Source organism: Salmo salar, chromosome 03 (assembly GCF_965601325.2).
Source record: "Salmo salar chromosome 03, fSalSal1, whole genome shotgun sequence".
In the NCBI taxonomy this organism is placed as follows: Eukaryota; Metazoa; Chordata; class Actinopteri; order Salmoniformes; family Salmonidae; genus Salmo; species Salmo salar.
In genome coordinates this window covers 19,482,441-19,501,946 of record NC_138293.1, presented here as the reverse complement: position 1 = coordinate 19,501,946, position 19,506 = coordinate 19,482,441, and the positions used below count along the sequence as shown (strand labels likewise).

Here is a 19,506-nt window from a genome sequence, read left to right as displayed (position 1 = left end):
CCCATACGTTGTAATCAGGTAACTATTGTATATAATACGGAAACAACCAGTTATACAGTGGTGCCACAGTAGTCAGTACTGTGGTAAATTCATAAATATCTACCAATATATCAAGAAAAAACCTATTGACTGATCTTCTGGCTTTTGAAATGAAAGCGCATGGGTGCCTGCCGCTTCGGAGCAGTGAACTCCACCATGAGCTCTGAATTACAGCAGTTTCCCTCAAAGTCAAACATGCAATTACTCTCTCAACGACTGCTATTCTGGCTCGATGGTAAGTTCAAATACAGCTTTTCAAAGGCCACATACTGTATATAGTAGACTAAAAACACAGAACGACAGCACACTTAAGAGAATTACAACTGTTCAGAATGAAGGAGGATAGGGAAACAGATATATGGATAACTGTTCAGAATGAAGGAGGATAGGGAAACAGATATATGGATAACTGTTCAGAATGAAGGAGGATAGGGAAACAGATATATGGATAACTGTTCAGAATGAAGGAGGATAGGGAAACAGATATATGGATAACTGTTCAGAATGAAGGAGGATAGGGAAACAGATATATGGATAACTGTTCAGAATGAAGGAGGATAGGGAAACAGATATATGGATAACTGTTCAGAATTAAAGAGGATAGGGAAACAGATATATGGATAGAGGCCCAACCCATCTTCTGACCTATATAATGTGTAAGTATGGATAGATCATTCAATAAAGATCTGGAGTTCAAACAATAACAAAGCGGACACCCCGCCACTGAATTTGGTCAACGACTGAGGGTTGGCACAGGTGGAAATATAACCTCTCTCAAATTCATAGACATAGATGCAAGTACTGCCCATCCATGAGATCAAATGTATAGTTTTAGCCATGTTTTGAGGCTTTACAGTGTTTGTTTACAAACAATGGAGTAAAAAAAGCGTATATTTGGGGTTCTGAACAGGTACAACAGTTAAACTAAGTTCATGAGGTTTTCATAAGTTATATTCTCAAAAATCAATGGGTAAACAACATTAATATAAAAGTCAAAAAATGTATGTAGCAATAGCAGATTCATTTAGTATGTACACTATAAAGGACTTCTATATCTTTATCTCTATGTCTTTAGAATTGCAAAGAGAACCATTAAGAACACCCCCCCCACCTCCGGGGCATGGACTGGCCCATGTTGGGAGATCCATGTTGACTTCAATGCTTGCCATAGTTGTGTCAAGTTGTCTGGATGTCCTTTGAGTGGGGGACCTTTCTTGATGCACACGGGAAACTGTTCAGCGTGAAAAACCCAGCAGTGTTGCAGTTCTTGACACAAACGGGTGCGCCTGGCACTTACTACCATACCCCGTTCAAAGGCACTTAAAACTTTTGTCTTGCCCAATCACTCTCTGAATGACACACATACACAATCCATGTCTCAATTGTCTCAAGGCTTAAAAATCATTCTTTAACCTGTCTCCTCCCCTTCATCTACACTGATTGAAGTGGATTTAACAAGTGATATCAATAAGGGATCATAACTTTCACCTGGATTCACCTGGTCAGTCTGTCATGGAAAGAGCACAGCCTGTAGATGTACTGTACTGTAACTGAGTGTTGTTGCTATAGGACTATAGGACAGAGAGCATAATATACAGTATGAGAGTAGTAGATAGTACTATAGTATGATAACGATTGGCAGGTGCATGCACGCACACACACACAAACGCACACAACATATATACACACACAGCAGACACACACACACGCCCACAAAGAACATATACAAAGGTAGTAATTTGACAGAAACACCAGCTAAGACAGAAATACAATAAATAAACAGAAACACCAGCTAAGACAGAAATACAATATATAAATCATGGTTATGGCAAAGACAGTCTAAACACACAACACATGAATGTAGTCAATCATGTTAACCATAGTAGTCAATCATGTTCACCATAGTAGTCAATCATGTTAACCATAGTAGTCAATCATGTTCACCATAGTAGTCAATCATGTTAACCATAGTAGTCAATCATGTTAACCATAGTAGTCAATCATGTTAACCATAGTAGTCAATCATGTTAACCATAGTAGTCAATCATGTTCACCATAGTAGTCAATCATGTTAACCATAGTGGTCAATCATGTTAACCATAGTAGTCAATCATGTTAACCATAGTAGTCAATCATGTTAACCATAGTAGTCAATCATGTTCACCATAGTAGTCAATCATGTTAACCATAGTAGTCAATCATGTTAACCATAGTAGTCAATCATGTTAACCATAGTAGTCAATCATGTTCACCATAGTAGTCAATCGTGTTAACCATAGTAGTCAATCATGTTTACCATAGTAGTCAATCATGTTAACCATAGTAGTCAATCATGTTAACCATAGTAGTCAATCATGTTCACCATAGTAGTCAATCGTGTTAACCATAGTAGTCAATCATGTTCACCATAGTAGTCAATCGTGTTAACCATAGTAGTCAATCATGTTTACCATAGTAGTCAATCATGTTAACCATAGTAGTCAATCATGTTAACCATAGTAGTCAATCATGTTCACCATAGTAGTCAATCGTGTTAACCATAGTAGTCAATCATGTTAACCATAGTAGTCAATCATGTTCACCATAGTTGTCAATCATGTTAACCATAGTAGTCAATCATGTTAACCATAGTAGTCAATCATGTTCACCATAGTAGTCAATCATGTTAACCATAGTGGTCAATCATGTTAACCATAGTAGTCAATCATGTTAACCATAGTAGTCAATCATGTTAACCATAGTAGTCAATCATGTTCACCATTGTAGTCAATCATGTTTATACTATAATAAAGCAATTCTTAAAATCTCTCCAAAAGCTCTAGCCACCCCACCACAAAAAGTCACTTAATCCAAACACTAAGAAAACAGAGGGAAGAATTATCTTCATGTGAAAATGATGGCAATATGTTTTGCTTGGAGATTAAACCAAACAATTAGGCTATTCTGGATCCGTTATTCACGGCCCATCTGTTTGGACTGTATTCTCAAACCAGGAGCCTAATCACTCTTTCATATCTTTGGGCACACTCAAGCCAGGGAAGTGTGTGTGTGAGTGTGTGTCATCGCTCTGTGTTTGTGTGTGCATGCATGATTGTGCGTGTGCGTTCCCGCGCGTGTGCGTGTGCGTCCGCCTTTGTAGGACGGATCCCAATCACCATTCAGTGCCAGAGATTCTAAGTGTGCGATACGGAAAGGGTGAAACACGGATAACCGCGCCAAACTGGAACCAACAGACGTCCAGATTTTATGATCATTATGTTCAGCGACTTAATTAGCTGATCCTTTGGCTTTGTCTATGCAACACTACATCCACCACAATGCCAGGGAGAAGTAGCTAATTATATAGGATTGAGGCAGTGTGTTTTGTATCACATCTTACAGAAGTTGGAGGTTGTCTTTGTGTTAGCGTCATACAGACGTAAGATCTGAATCTGATCACCCTGTTGCAGGAGAACTTATATTTTATTTGTAGGTTTAAAAAATCTTCTAAAGATTGTAATTTCCAGACTTGATTTGCCCTTACGAAAAATGTATCAACCGCTAGAAAAATGTCCATAATTATAATTCACATAATAATTCACATTGTCCTTTGCTGCAGGATTATTTTCCTGCTGTAGGATACTGGATCAAATTAAGATCTGACACCTGAATGGTTGAGAAAACCATATTAGAATCATTGTTGACATATTTAACACAGTCACAGAGATGGTAAACACACACAGGTAATTTTGACCGCTGACTTTTCAATGCAGGGATGCTGAATTTATGAATGCCACACTGTGCCATATCATCCATTCACTGTCATTATCCAAATGTTCTGACACTCATTGACTAGAACTATCTAACTCTGTCTCTGCTAACGTGCTCAAAATCACAGACACAGTAAAAAACTATTCCACAGTTACCTCAGCCAAAAGTAAATTCCTTTGACCATTAAAAAAGTCAGCTCCAGTTTCATTTGTAGTACTTAAAGCTAGAATCCTTAACTGAAACAATAACAAAGCAAATCAAATCAAAATGGCATTGACAAAAAATACAGTAGAATAGAATACAGTATATACTGCTGAAGTCGGAAGTTTACATACACTTAGGTTGGAGTCAATAAAACTCGTTTTGCAACCACTCCACAAATTTCTAATTAAAAAAAATATAGTTTTGGCAAGTCGGTTAGGACATCTACTTTAATGCATGACACAAGTAATTTTTCCAACAATTGTTTACAGACAGAATATTTAACTTATCATTCACTGTATCACAATTTCAATGGGTCAGATGTTTACATACACTAAGTTGACTGTGCCTTAAAACAGCTTGGAAAATTCCAGTAAATTATGTCATGACTTTAGAAGCTTCTGATAGGCTAATTGACATCATTTGAGTCAATTGGAGGTGTACCTGTGGATGTATTTCAAGGCCTACCTTCAAACTCAGTGCCTCTTTGCTTGACATCATGGGAAAATCAAAAGAAATCAGCCAAGACCTCAGAAAAAAAATTGCTGACCTCCACAAGTCTGGTTCATCCTTGGGAGCAATTTCTAAACACTTGAAGGTACCACGTTCATCTGTACAAACAATAGTACGCAAGTATAAACACCATGGGACCACGCAGCCGTCATACTGCTCAGGAAGGAGACATGTTCTGTCTCCTAGAGATGAACGTACTTTGGTGCGAAAAGTGCAAATCAATCCCAGAACAACAGCAAAGGACCTTGTGAAGATGCTGGAGGAAACAGGTACAAAAGTATCTATATCCACAGTAAAACGAGTCCTATATCGACATAACCTGAAAGGCCGCTCAGCAAGGAAGAAGCCACTGCTCCAAAACCGCCATAAAAAAGCCAGACTCCGGTTTGCAACTGCACATGGAGACAAAGATCGTACTTTTTGGAGAATTGTCCTCTGGTCTGATGAAACAAAAATAGAACTGTTTGGCCATAATGATCATCGTTATGTTTGGAGGAAAAAGGAGGAGGCTTGCAAGCACAAGAACACCATCCCAACCATGAAACACGGGGGTGGCAGCATCATGTTGTGGGGGTGCTTTGCTGCAGGAGGGAGTGGTGCACTTCACAAAATAGGTGGCATCATAAGGAGGGGAAATGATGTGGATATATTGAAGCAACATCTCAAGACATCAGTCAGGAAGTTTAAGCTTGATCGCAAATGGGTCTTCCAAATGGACAATGACCCCAAGCATACTTCTAAAGTTGTCGCAAAATGCCTTAAGGACAACAAAGTCAAGGTATCGGAGTGGCCATCACAAAACCTTGACCTCAATCCTATAGACAATTTGTGGGCAGAACTAAAAAAGCATGTGCAAGCAAGGAGGCCAACAAACCTGACTCAGTTACACCAGCTCTGTCAGGAGGAATGGGCCAAAATTCACCCAACTTATTGTGGGAAGCTTGTGGAAGGCTACCCGAAACGTTTGACCCAAGTTAAACAATTTAAAGGCAATGCTACCAAATACTAATTGAGTGCATGTAAACTTCTGACCCACTGGGAAAGTGATGAAAGAAATAAAAGCTGGAATAAATCATTCTCTCTACTATTATTCTGACATTTCACATTCTTAAAATTAAGTGGTGATCCTAACTGACCTAAGACATGGGAATTTTTACGAGGATTAATCGTCAGGAATTGTGAAAAACTGAGTTTAAATATATTTGGCTAAGGTGTATGTAAACTTCCGACTTCAACTGTACATATGAGATGAGTAAAGCAGTTTGTAACATTATTAAAGTGACTAGTGTTCCATTATCAAAGTGGCCAGTGATTCAATGTCTATGTACACGGGGCAGCAGCCGTCTAAGGTGCAGGGTTGAGTAACCGGGTGGTCGCCGGCTAGCGATGGCTTTTTAACAGTCTGATGGCCTAGAGATAAAAGCTGTTTTTCAGTCTCTCGGTCCCAGCTTTGATACACCTGTACTGACCTCGCCTTCTGGATGATAGTGGGGTGAACAGGCGGTGGCTTCGGGTGGTTGATGTCCTTGGCGATCTTTTGGCCTTCCTGTGACATCGGGTGCTGTAGGTGTCCTGGAGGGCAGGCAGTGTGTCTCCGGTGATGCATTGTGCAGACCTCACTACCCTCTGGAGAGCCCTGCAGTTGCGGGCGGCGCAGTTACCATACCTGGTGGTGATACAGCCTGACAGGAGGCACTCAATTGTGCATCTGTAAACGTTTCTGAGGGTCTTAGGGGCCAAGCCTAATTTCTTCAGCTTCCTGAGGTTGAAGAGGCGCTGTTGTGCCTTCTTCACCACAGTGTCTGTGTGGGTGGACCATTTCAGACTGTCAGTGATGTGTACACTGAGGAACTTGAAGCTTTCCACCTTCTTCACTGCTGTCCTGTTGATGTGGATAGAGGCATGTTCCCTCTGCTGTTTCCTGAAGTCCACGATCAGCACCTTCATTTTGTTGACGTTGAGGCCGAGGTTATTTTCCTGGCACCACTCCCCCAGGGCCCTCACCTCCTCCCTGTAGGTTGTCTCGTCATTGCTGGTAATCAGGCCTACTACTGTTGTGTCGTCTGCAAACTTGATGATTGAGTTGGAGGCGTGCGTGGCCACACAGTCATGGGTGAACAGGGAGTATAGGAGGGGACTGAGCACGCACCCTTGTGGGGCCCCAGTGTTGAGGATCAGCGATGTGGAGATGTTGTTTCCTACCTTCACCACCTGGGGGCAGCCCGTCAAGAAGTCAAGGACCCAGTTGCACAGGGCGGGGTTTAGACCCAGGGCCCCAAGCTTAATGATGAGCTTAGAGGGTACTATGGTGTTGAAGGCTGAACTATAGTCAATGAACTGCATTCTGACGTAGGTATTGCTCTTGTCCAGGTGCGATAGGGCAGTGCGATGGCGATAGCATCATCTGTAGATCTATTGGGCGGTAGGCAAATTGAAGTGGGTCTAGGGTGTCAGGTAAGGTGGAGGTGATATGATCCTTAACTAGCCTCTCAAACCACTTCATTATGACAGAAGTGAGTGCTACGGCAGTCACACGCCTCTCTTTTAGTAAAAAGCTGGGGAATGAGCCTGGAGAAATGGAACCACTGATGAGGCATTCATATGTTATATTCTTCAAGAATCAAAAATGGATGTAGCAACTAAGGATTCTAGCTTCAAAACATGAGAAATTCATAACATCCCAAATCCGCATCTAACCTGGCATGACATCATCAGGTGATGATTCAGCTCAGTTCCATTCTATGGCATGTTGTTCCATGAGTCAATCATCAAACAACAATCAGAAACAGGCTGTCTTCCTATTGTAATGCTTAGTGGAAAAACTCAGCAATACGGCAAGCCACAAACGGATATGGATAAACAACCCAATAACCTCTGATATGAATCATGTCCTTTTTAATCTTAATGACTAATCAGAATCAGATCAACTTCTGATAGCAAACTGTGTGTGTGTGTGTGTGTGTGTGTGTGTGTGTGTGTGTGTGTGTGTGTGTGTGTGTGTGTGTGTGTGTGTGTGTGTGTGTGTGTGTGTGTGTGTGTGTGTGTGTGTGTGTGTGTGTTTACAGTAGCACCATAGTACCATCATAGCCAGCCCTCTGAGTTTCTCTATCTGTCGATAGGCACACATGATGCGCAATTAAATCCTTCATTGCTGTTGGGCTGAAACTGTCAATCAGAGGGCCCATGCCTTTCGACAGCGCCCAGTGAACCGTGGACCGCTGGCCGCAGCACAGGGACACACAGCGTCCCTGCTATTGTTACCAGCAAGCACGAATTCAGACGCAATTAGGCCCGGCTTTTTAGGAAGCCCTCAGCATAGTGAGCCTCATGCTCTGCTCTGTGGTAGCTCGTTGAGAGAGAGTGAAAGAGAGAGATAGCGAGAGAGATAGAGAGAGAGATAGAGAGAGAGATAGAGAGAGACAGACAGACAGACAGACAGACAGACAGACAGACAGACAGACAGACAGACAGACAGACAGACAGACAGACAGACAGACAGACAGACAGACAGACAGACAGACAGACAGACAGACAGACAGACAGACAGACAGACAATGAGACCGAGAGAGAGATAGAGAGACAGACAGACAAAGAGAGAGAGAGAGACAAACACACAAAGAGACAGAGAAAGACAGAGAGAGACAGAGAGAGAGAGAGAGAGAGACAAACACACAAAGAGACAGAGAAAGACAGAGAGAGACAGAGAGAGAGAGAGAAATGTCTCTAATCTTTTGAAACTTGTGAGAGTAATGTTTACTGTTCATTTCTGATTGTTTATTTGACTTTTGTTTATTATCTATTTCACTTGCTTTGGCAATGTAAACATTTGTTTCCAATGCCAATAAAGCCTTTAAATTGAAATTGAATTGCGAGAGAGAAGAAGACTATATAATACTATATAACCAGGCACAAGACTTATGTATCCAGGCTCATTTTATTTTCTATTCTAGTATATCCTATGGATTGAATGATGGTAATAAATAAATAAACACTTTCGAAGCATACTACATTCAGGAAAGTAACGTGAAGTAATTATGTGTCAGAGTTGACCTGATATCAAGCATTCCTCATGATGTTAGTAGACAGGAAAAGCATCTACGCAGAAGGAGCAGCCATAGTGGGCTTTTTGTCATGTGTGGATTCTGTACCATTACTTAAGTGTGAATAGTATGCATAGCACCCAGTGTAGGTTAAGTGAGAGCATTGCACTTACACTTACAGTGCTTAGCAACCAACACAACATGCATGTTGATTACATATGTGGAGCTATACAACCCAGGTTTGATTGAGATGGTGTGACTAAAGACTTTAACATACAACACATGTTACTTGCATAAACCCTGCAAATATCAAATCAAATTATATTGGTCACATACATATATTTAGCAGATGTTATTGTGGGTGTATACAAAAGTATTTTCGTCCTGTCGATGTGGATAGGGGCTTTTGCTCCCTCTGCTGTCTCCTGAAGTCCACGATCAGCTCTTTTGTTTTGTTGATGTTGAGGGAGAGGTTATTTTCCTGGCACCACTCCGTCAGGGCTCTCACCTCCTCCCTGTAGGCTGTCTACTACTGTTGTGTCGTCTGCAAACTTGATGATTGAGTTGGAGGCGTGCGTGGCCACACAGTCATGGGTGAACAGGCAGTACAGCAGGGGGCTGAGCACATACCCTTGTGGATCAGTGAAGTGGAGGTGTTGTTTCCTACCTTCACCACCTGGGGGCGGCCTGTCAGGAAGTCCAGGACCCAGTTGCACAGGGCGGGGTTTAGACCCAAGGCCCCAAGCTTAATGATGAGCTTGGAGGGTACTATTTTGAAGGCTGAGCTATAGTCAACGAACAGCATTCTTACATAGGTATTCGTCTTTGTTCAAATGGGATAGGGCAGTGTGCAGTGCGATGGCGATTGCATCGTCTGTGGATCTGTTGGGGCGGTAAGCAAACTGAAGTGGGTCTAGGGAGTCAGGTAAGGTGGAGGTGATATGATCCTTAACTAGCCTCTCAAAGCACTTCATGATGACATAAGTGAGTGCTATGGGGCGATAGTCATTGAGGTCAGTTACCTTTGCTTTCGTGGTTACAGGAAGAATGGTGGACATCTTGAAGCAAGTAGGGACAGCAGACTGGGATAGGGAAAGATTTAATATGTCCGTAAACACTCCAGCCAGCTGGTCTGCGCATGCTCTGAGGACACGACTAGGGATCCCGTCTGGGCCGGCAGCCTAGTGAGGGTTAACACGTTTAAATGTTTTACTCACGTTGGCCACGGAGAAAGAGAGCCCACAGTCCTTGGGAGCGGGTGAAGAAGGTGTTTAGCTTGTCCTGGAGCAAGACGTTGGTGTCCGTGACGTGGCTGGTTTTCCCTTTGTAGTCTGTGATTGTCTGTAGACCCTGCCACATACGTCTGGTGTCTGAGCCGTTGAATTACAACTCCACTTTGTCTCTGTACTGACGTTATGCCTGTTTGATAACTACACTGTTTGTATTCGACCATATTCCCAGTCACCTTGCCATGGTTAAATACGGGGGTTTGCTCTTTCAGTTTTTTGCGAATGCTGCCGTCTAGCCACGGTTTCTGGTTTGGGTAGGTTTTAGTCACAGTGGGAACAACATCGCGTATACATTTCCTGATGAACTCAGTCACCGTGTCCGTGAATACTCAAAACAATCTTGAAGCATGGATTCCAATTGGTCAGACCAGTGTTGCATAGACCTTAGCACGGGTATTTCCTGTTTGAGTTTATACCTATTGGAAGGGAGGAGCAAAATGGAGTCGTGAACTGATTTGCCCTGAGGAAGGGTGGGGGAGGGCCTTGTAGGCATCCCGGAAGGGGGGGTAGCAGTGATCGAGCGTTTTAGCAGCGCGAGTACTACAGTCAATGTGTTGATAGAACTTCGGTAGCGTTTTCCTCAAATTTGCTTTGTTAAAATCCCCAGCTGCAATAAATGCTGCCTCAGGATATGTGGTTTCCAGTTTTCACAAAGTCCAGTGTAGCTCCTTGAGGGTATCAGCTTGAGGAGGAATATACATGGCTGTGACTATAACTGAAGAGAATTATCTTGGGAGGTAATACGGTCGGCATTTGATTGTGAGATATTCTAGGTCGGGTGAACAAAAGGACTTGAGTTTCTGTACGTTATCACAATCACACCATGAGCAGTTAATCATGAAACATACACCACCACCTTTCTTCTTCCCGGAGAGTTCTTTATTCCTGTCTGCGCGATGAACTGAGAACCCAGCTTGCTGTATGGACGGGGACAGTATATCCGGAGAGAGCCATGATTCCGTGAAACAGAGTATGTTACAGTCCATGATGTCTCTCTGGAAGGAGAATGTATCAACCGAGAGGGATAGGCTACTCCATGACCCGTGTTCATGAGGCGTCTCAAAGTAAGAGTGCTGATCTAGGATCAGGTTCCCCCTGTCCATATAATCTTATTCATTATGATCTAAAATGCAACACTGATCCTAGATCAGCACTTCTACCCTGATATGCTTTATGAATATTGCCTAGGACTGAGGAGGATTCCCTCAAAGACAACTGCTGTCTTACTTTAAATGTGTGCCTACAATGCCTCCTTTAAAACCACTGTGCATCCCTGGGCAGGGTTTTTAGTTCACGGGTTGGTGAAGATCATTCAATCCCTTTCAGCCTTACAACCAAAGGTCTGTTTGAGGATTGACCCAACCATAGGAGTCTACAAACTGATGACTATGGAAAACAACATAAAGAAGACTAACTGGGCTACATGTACAGTTGGAGTTAGTAGTCAAGCATTCTGACGTATGAAATGTTGTTGATGTTTCTAATCTCTGTCAATGTCATTGCCTAAAGACAAAGGCACATTTCAACAATGTGTGGATTAGAATCTGTCCATAGTACGTGGAGCCACACACTTGAGTTTGTTGTTGACATAAGCTGTTGACTCTAGTCATAACCAGGTAGATATCCCTCAGTGTAATGTCACAGCTTATGAAGCCTTAATAAAGGTTTATAACAGGCTTCTGAAGCTTTATAACATGCTTATGAATCACAAAGTAACATTCATACAGCAATTTACTGTTCACAAAAGACGACAGTGTTATCTTGTGAATGTATCCATGTTGTACAGTAAATATATCTTAGTTGGGATCTGGATTCTGTGATTGGCAGATTTACAGCATTGCTTTGAAGTAGTGAAAAGAACAAACCAGATTGATATCTAGGCATGTAGTCGGGTTTACATTCATCTTCCTCTCAACACATTTAGAACACACATCTTAGGCAGTGCCTCCAGGTAAGTGTAAATGAAATGTAAGGTTTCTCCTGCATAGGAAACTGAGGCACCACCTAAGTCCTTTTTTGAGTCAGGAAAAACCCTGGAATGTTACTGTAGTATAACTTAATTGAATCAGAGACTACTGCTGCCACAGCGATGTACAGTGCCGTGAAAGAGAATTTGTCCCCTTTCTGATATTTTTGTTACTGAAGATCTTCAACCAAAACCTAATATTACATACCTGAGTTTACAAAAACAAAAAAATGGATACTTATTTTATTTATTTAATTAACAAAGTTATGCAACAACCAGTTCCCTTGTGTGAAAAAGTAATTGCCCCATTACACTCAATAACTGGTTGTTGTGCCACCTTTAGCTGCAATGACTGCAACCAAATGCTTATTGTAGTTGTTGATCAGTCTCTCACATCGCTGTGGATGAATTTTGGCCCACTCTTGCATGCAGAACTGCTTTAACTCAGCAACACTTGTGGGTTTTCAAGCATGAACTGCTCGTTTCAAGTCCTGCCACAACATCTCAATTGGGATTAGGTCTGGACTTTGACTAGGCCATTCTAAAACTTCAAATGTGTTGCTTTTTAACCATTTTCATGTAGACTTGATTGTGTGTTTTGGATCATTGTCAAAAATATGCCAAAAAAACAAAACAAGTAGAAATCCATTTTCATAGCAAGTTAAACAAGGAGGTCTGGAACTATTGTCCTTCGTCAATCAGTAAGTTGCCTTACAAAGATTACTATGCTTGACAGATACTAGGAGCTCAACATTCTCTCTGTAGGTAGGATGAGAAATGTCAATGCCATAAATGGACCAGAAATGTAAATATAGATGCAGATTATATTCAAAACGTGAGCCAGCTCTCTGTGGATGAGGCTGACAATGAGCCTAACTGCTGTGCTCCTGTGCTCCCTGCCTGTTCTAGGACTGTGCTGTGCAGACCTGGGTTCAAATACAATTTGAAATCATGTCAAATACTTTATCTGTGCTCGACTGAACTTGCCTTGCTTAATGGACCAATAGAATAGTCCCACAACTGTAAACACTGCCCATCTGGCACTCCAAGCAAGCTAGAGCAAACGCTCAAAGATATCAAATAGTATTTGAACCCAGGTCTGTGGCGCTGTGTGTGCTTGGTTAGTAAACACAAAGGACAGAGTATTAATGTCGGGGTCGACTTCCCAGAGCCCCTCAGAGTTCCAGGACCACCAAAGAGCTCAGTAATTTGGACTTAATTTAAAATGCCTGAGGCTAAGACAAACGCACAGACACACACGTAGAGAGATGACACACACGTACACACACAGAGCAATGATACAAATACTCACACTCATACAGAACGATGACACACACACGCACACACACAGAGCAATGATACAAACACTCACACTCATACAGAACGATGACACACACACACACACACACACACACACACACACACACACACACACACACACACACACACACACACACACACACACACACACACACACACAGAGCAATGATACAAACACTCACACTCATACAGAACGGACACACACACGCACACACACAGAGCAATGATACAAACACTCACACTCATACAGAACGATGACACACACACACACACGCACACAAACACACAGACAGACACCACAGTGTCAGTACAACTGAGTAAAGTCCATGACAAGAATGCATAACTGACATATCAGATTCATCATCTTAGATGAGAACCAGGAAGCAAAATGGCTGCACTCAGGGCACGTTGTAGAGTGTTACATGAAGCCCCATTTCTTCAACCATCTCGAAATCAATGAAAACTGTCACAAAAACAAAAGTTACCCAGCCATCAATAAAAGCTCTGAAGTGTCATTCAGTCTTTCTGCAATTCTAGAAAATAAGAGCAAACAACCCCATCTCCCATAGCAACTACGATTTGATGATGTTATTACATTACAGTATCATAATCATAACAAGACATCAAATTATGGACCACTCTCTCTTTCCTCAATTACTTTGCATCAACTAAGTGGCAAGTGATCGTGAACTGATGTTCATGAATAATATTTTAGACGAGGGAGTCGGACAGAATAGCTAATCAAACAGCCAATCTACTGTCAAGAGAAATGGGCCTGAATCAAACTATGATTCAGAATTAAACTAGAGGTGAATAAAACCTCTGCTTAGACATAGCAGCAGTCACAGTGATCCCCGGTCAGAAATATTTTAAGTATTAGATGAATTGTTGCAGATAACAGTGCAGTCAGTATAGGACTGCCTCTATCTCTGGGTATTCACACATACAGATACCTCAAACAGCAGCACACAGGCCATCTCTGTCTGTTTGCACTGGACATACCTCACTCCCCTCTCACAATCACATCTCTCTCTCACCCTCTCTCTCTCTCTACCACACAGATTTATATCTCACTCTCTTTCATTCCCTCTGTCTGTATTTCTCTTGCTCTACACCCTCACTCTCTCCCTCCCTCTCTCTACCACACCCTCTCTCTCATTCCCTCTGATTCTCTCACTTTCCTCTCTCTTTCTCTCTCTCTCTCTGGATATAGCACACTTCTCTTTTCTCTCCTTTTCTGTCAGTCCATCTCTTTCTCTCTTTCTCTCTCTCTCTACCTCTATGAACCTCCCTTCCCCCCATTTCATTACTCTGAATGCTAAAATGGAAAATCTTGGATAGTGTTTACACTACATGGACTTTCTCAACCAGTACAATTCAATATTTCGGATTATATCTATAGGACTTCCTCCATCTCTCTCTCTATCTCCCTCTCTTACATTTTCATTGCAGATAGTTATGAGATCTTATATAAAAAAGACAGAGTAGTTAATCAAAAGGCATAGGGAGAAATAGTACAACCCCCAACCCCCACTCTGCTCTAAACCTCCCACCATCCCTTCAACATCCCTACCCCCATACGGTCTCTCTCTCTCTCTCTCTCTCTCTCTCTCTCTCTCTCTCTCTCTCTCTCTCTCTCTCTCTCTCTCACACACACACACACACAGACACACACACACACACACACGCACACACACACACACACACACACACACACAGAGAATAGTATTATTATGCAGGACAGGCCTTCTTCAGACAATCTTAATGTGAAAGTCAATTTAAACTGTGTGTTTGAAAGCAGACTAAATAACAATGGTTTTATTATAGTGAGATGATGTGTATAAACAAGACAAGGGTTCAGTTACAGTGCGTAATAGAGGCACAGCTACTTCATATAACCAGAGGTATAGGATTGCATTGAACATAAGGCATTTTTGTAATGGTTATTCTATCCTAAAACCTGTAACTGATGCAATCACATAGAAACATCAGCCAATGTTGTCATCGACGGAGATAAAAACTAAGTTGAGCACTTTGAAAGCAACTTCACTGACAGTGATGCGCTGCGTTCATCACCAGTTTATACGTACGGACAAAGGATAAAACAAGCAATCATTTTTTATATAACATATGATATTAAATAATAATACATTTTGTGCATGAGTGTTTGTTCCTGTTATCACTGCTTTCAAATGAATGGACAGAAAGTCATTTTATTTCTGGGCAATGCGTAACGGCTATAAACAGAGTTCACTTTCTGAACAGCGTTTTTACGCATCTCCATAACATTGTGCGCAATGAAACCAATAACCTAGGTTTCTATAACCTTGTCCAGATGCGACTCACCTTATTACAGTACGGGGAATCGGGATACTGCAAGGGTCCCAATCGGGAAGAATCTGTTGCTGATAAAGACTGTGGTGGAGGTGGATATACTCTCACGTCCATTTTAGTAAAACATCAATCTCCACACAAGCTTTTCCACTCAGGCTTCTACTTTCGATTCCTCAAAAGTTGAAGGCTCTATAAAGACTGATGGACGAAGTCGGAAAGAGTGTAGGGTTTGAATCTGAAAATGGCAAACTATTATGCTCTCACATGCGTTCGCGGTTTTTCAGGAGAAAGAAAAACTTATATTATCAACGCACTATGAACGACGGACTTGGTAAACGGGGAAACGCAGTTCAAATGTTGTAACTTTCAAAATATGTAAGCTATCACTCTATTGTTGAAGAAGTTATTGCGCGTCTTTCTCTTTCTGACAGATGCATTTGCAGCGACAGTAGTTGTTTCTATCCAGCGGCTACCGTCATCTGCAAGCGAATGGGGCATGGTAGGATTGCCTGTTCACTTGTGATTCATACAAAGGACTTTACAGTCGGGGCAGGGGTAAGAGTGCGGCTATGGCGACGTGCTCCACCTAGGGGGCGCAATGGGGAACGCAGCGTCTGCGTCGGTTGCAAGCCGCAGTAAATTTGTTTTCAGTTTGGATAGGCTATTGGTTTGCTCCTCAATACCTCTTCGACGGAAGGTCCTATCATGATTAGGGTGATATATCTAAAAACAGATGACGATAGAGAGCAAGGTACAGCCTTTTTTTCTGCCTTTTTTCCCATTCTGTTTTCAAAAAATGACTTTCAGTTGGTTTCAAGGGGAGAATAGTATGTGGCTGCTGCCAAGGGAGCGTCTTAAAAGTGCAATCAGCTCAACATGGTGTTTACAGAAAAACCTTCAATTACATAAAAAAATGTGATCTTGTTAACTTTTTACCCCTTTTTCGTGATATCCAATTGGTTGTTACAGCCGTGTCCCATCGCTGCAACTCCGGTACTGACTCGGGAGAGGCAAAGGTCGAGAGCCATGCGACCTCTGAAACACAACCCTGCCGGCCACACTGCTTCTTGACACGCTTCTCGCTTAACCCGGAAGCCAGCCACACCAATGGGTCGGAGGAAACACCGTACAACTGGTGACCGAAGTCAGCGTGCATGCGCCCAGCCCGCCACAAGGAGTCGCAAGTGTACGATGGGACAAGGACATCCCAGCAGGCCAAACCCTCCCCTAACCCAGACGACGCTGGGCCAATTGTGCGCCGCCTCATAAGTTTCCCAGTCGCGGTTGGCTGTGACACAGCCTGGGATCAAACCCGGGTCTGTAGTGATGCCTCAAACACTGCGATGCAGTGCCTTAGATCGCTGCGCCACTCGGGAGGCTCCAATATTGTTTATTCTTGATGTATTTTTTGTAAAAATACTTGCACAAAAAACATGAATAGGCCTGGTATCTTTCTCACTCGTACAAAACCTACTGTAGCTTACTTGCATGACTTACAGAGCTAAAATTACTTGTAGAAAAGTCACTGATGTCCCTAATCACTAAAGTCCCCTCCTGTACTCCCAGTTCACCTACAACTGCATGGCCAAGCACAACTCCAACACCCTCATTAAGTGTTGGAACTGATCATGGATCATGGACTACAGGAAACGGAGGGCTCAGCACGCCTCCATTCACATCCACGAGGCTGTACAGGAGCGGGTCGAGAGCTTTAAGTTCCTCTGTGTCCACATCACTAAGGACATATAATGTACCTAACACACTAACAAAGTCGTGAAAATGGATGACAACACCTCTTCCCCCTCAGGAGATTGAAAAGATTTGTCATGAGCCCTCAGATCCTCAAAGGTTCTACAGCTGCACCATTGAGAGCATCTTGACTGGCTGCATCACTGCTTGGTATGGCAACTGCTTGGCGTCTGACTGCAAGGCGCTACAGAGGGTAGTTTGTACGGCCCAGTACATCACTGGGGCCAAGCTCTATGCCATCCAGGACCTCTATACAAGGCGGTGTCAGAGGGTAGTTTGTTTCGGCCCAGTACATCACTGGGGCCAAGCTCTATGCCATCCAGGACCTCTATACAAGGCGGTGTCAGAGGGTAGTTTGTACGGCCCAGTACATCACTGGGGCCAAGCTCTATGCCATCCAGGACCTCTATACAAGGCGGTGTCAGAGGCGAGACCTGACCAGGGTGGTTCATTGTCATTCAGCTGTCAGTCGACATTCTACTGTAAAATCCAAAATGCTCTTCTTCTCTCCTCTTGCTCTCCCTTGGTGGGATTTTCCAAAGATAAGACCTCTGTTGTGGTCCATTTTAATAAACCAGAAACATGTAGTACTAAGACAGGATGTAGATTCTTGAGTCAGGTTGACAAAGGACATCCAGCCAACTGGAAACAACTGTGGGAAGCGTTAGAGTCAACATGGGCCAGCATCCCTGTAGAACGCTTTCGACACCTTGTAGAGTCCATGCCCCAATGAATTGAGGCTGTTCTAAGGGCAAAGGGGGCGTAACTCAGTATTAGGAGGTGTTCCTGATGTTTGGTATACTCAGTGTATATACAGGCTTTAAAGAAACAGAAAAAGAGCGAGAGACAGAGCGAGAGAGAGCGAGAGAGACAGAGAGAGAGAAATTGTGTGAGAGAGAGAAATTGAATTGTGTGTGAGAGAGAGAGAGAAAAGTAATAAGATAGATCTGTCTTCTGCTCATTGTAAAGATTATATAAAGAGGCAGAGAGGTCAATATGACCTTTGTACAGTAAGCACCAGCTTAACTCCGTAGTGTAGACTTCCTCTTAGATCTTACCCATCATGCATTGGTTTATATATTGTGTTGTGTAATTGCCCCATTTCGGTCATTTAGGTCATTATACTCATCTGAAAATACAAATTCATACAACATAAAACACGTAGGTAGTGGTCGAGGCAGAGGGACCACGGAGTGACATATGAGTAGATAGATAAAGATTATGATATTGGTTAATGACTGTCAGATAGGATCTTCTAACATTTCCAACAGCATTACCACACAACACAGGACTGACATACATTTTTTTTTTTTTTATCATCACTTTGGTTCTATTTTTACAAGTATGTGGTGAATTTCTACAAAACTCCAAACTGGTACCACTTGTAACACAGCCAGTTTTACATTCAAAACCTTTCACTGTGCGTTAATTTTGTTAGTAGACATCTTTCACCACATAACCATTGATCCAAAACATGAGTTTACTGTGAAATATAATGAGAACATTGGTTTAATCCCCAAAACACAACATACTGTAATATCTTCCTGAATTTAGTTATTTTAACAACCAGTTAATCCAATCGCAAAATTATTTAAATACGTGTTTCAAAATTGGCCTTTGAATGTAGTATGCTACAGTACTGTAAATTACAGTACATTGCACTGTTTTCACATTAGGCCATTACAATTGACTGAATATAAAATGTCCATAATATCTACAGTATGCCATGTGTGATCATTGAAGACATCTTTCACAATGTAATAATCGTATATTTTAGCAAATGCTCCTATCTAGAGCAACTTTCAGTAGTGAGCATATACATTTTTCATACTGGTCCCCCATGGGAATCAAACCCACTACCCTGGTGTTGCAAGCACCATGCTCTACCATCTGAGCTACACGGGACTATGAATTTTTTGAATGAAACATCATGTTTAGCAGGCACTAGTTTGCATCAAGCCTGTCTTGAGCATTTGGTTATAGGTTCTCATCAAAATCACAGTAAATATTCCCATTGTTCATGCACCTGGGGGGAAAGGCTGTTGGCATGGCGAATCCAAACCTGGCATAGGTCTGAATTTAAAGCATTGCATGGCCTGAAGGAGGATGGTACGCTCATGGGGATGGGAATAATACTTCTTTCACCTTTATTGTAATAGTGTATTGTATTTTACAGTATTGTATTGTACTTATGTATTGTAGTGGTCCTGTACTTGGCTCAGTTCATAAGAGCATGGCACTAGCAATACCAGAGGTGTTGGTTTGATTCCCACTGGGGTTACATACCAAGATGTGTGGACTGTCG

General features: G+C 42.3%; 1 protein-coding gene across 3 annotated transcripts in view; it reads right to left on the bottom strand.

The window, feature by feature from the left end:
* Positions 1-15,968, bottom strand: part of LOC106599578 (thymocyte selection-associated high mobility group box protein TOX) — an 81,246-nt gene extending 65,278 nt beyond the window's left edge. For all 3 annotated transcript variants that reach the window (XM_014190867.1, XM_014190869.1, XM_014190870.1), the window contains exon 1: positions 15,465-15,968. In XM_014190867.1, the coding sequence (XP_014046342.1) occupies positions 15,465-15,566 (102 nt within the window). In that variant the 5' untranslated portion in view covers positions 15,567-15,968. The remainder of the gene's footprint in view (positions 1-15,464) is intronic.
* Positions 15,969-19,506: the final 3,538 nt, after the last annotated feature.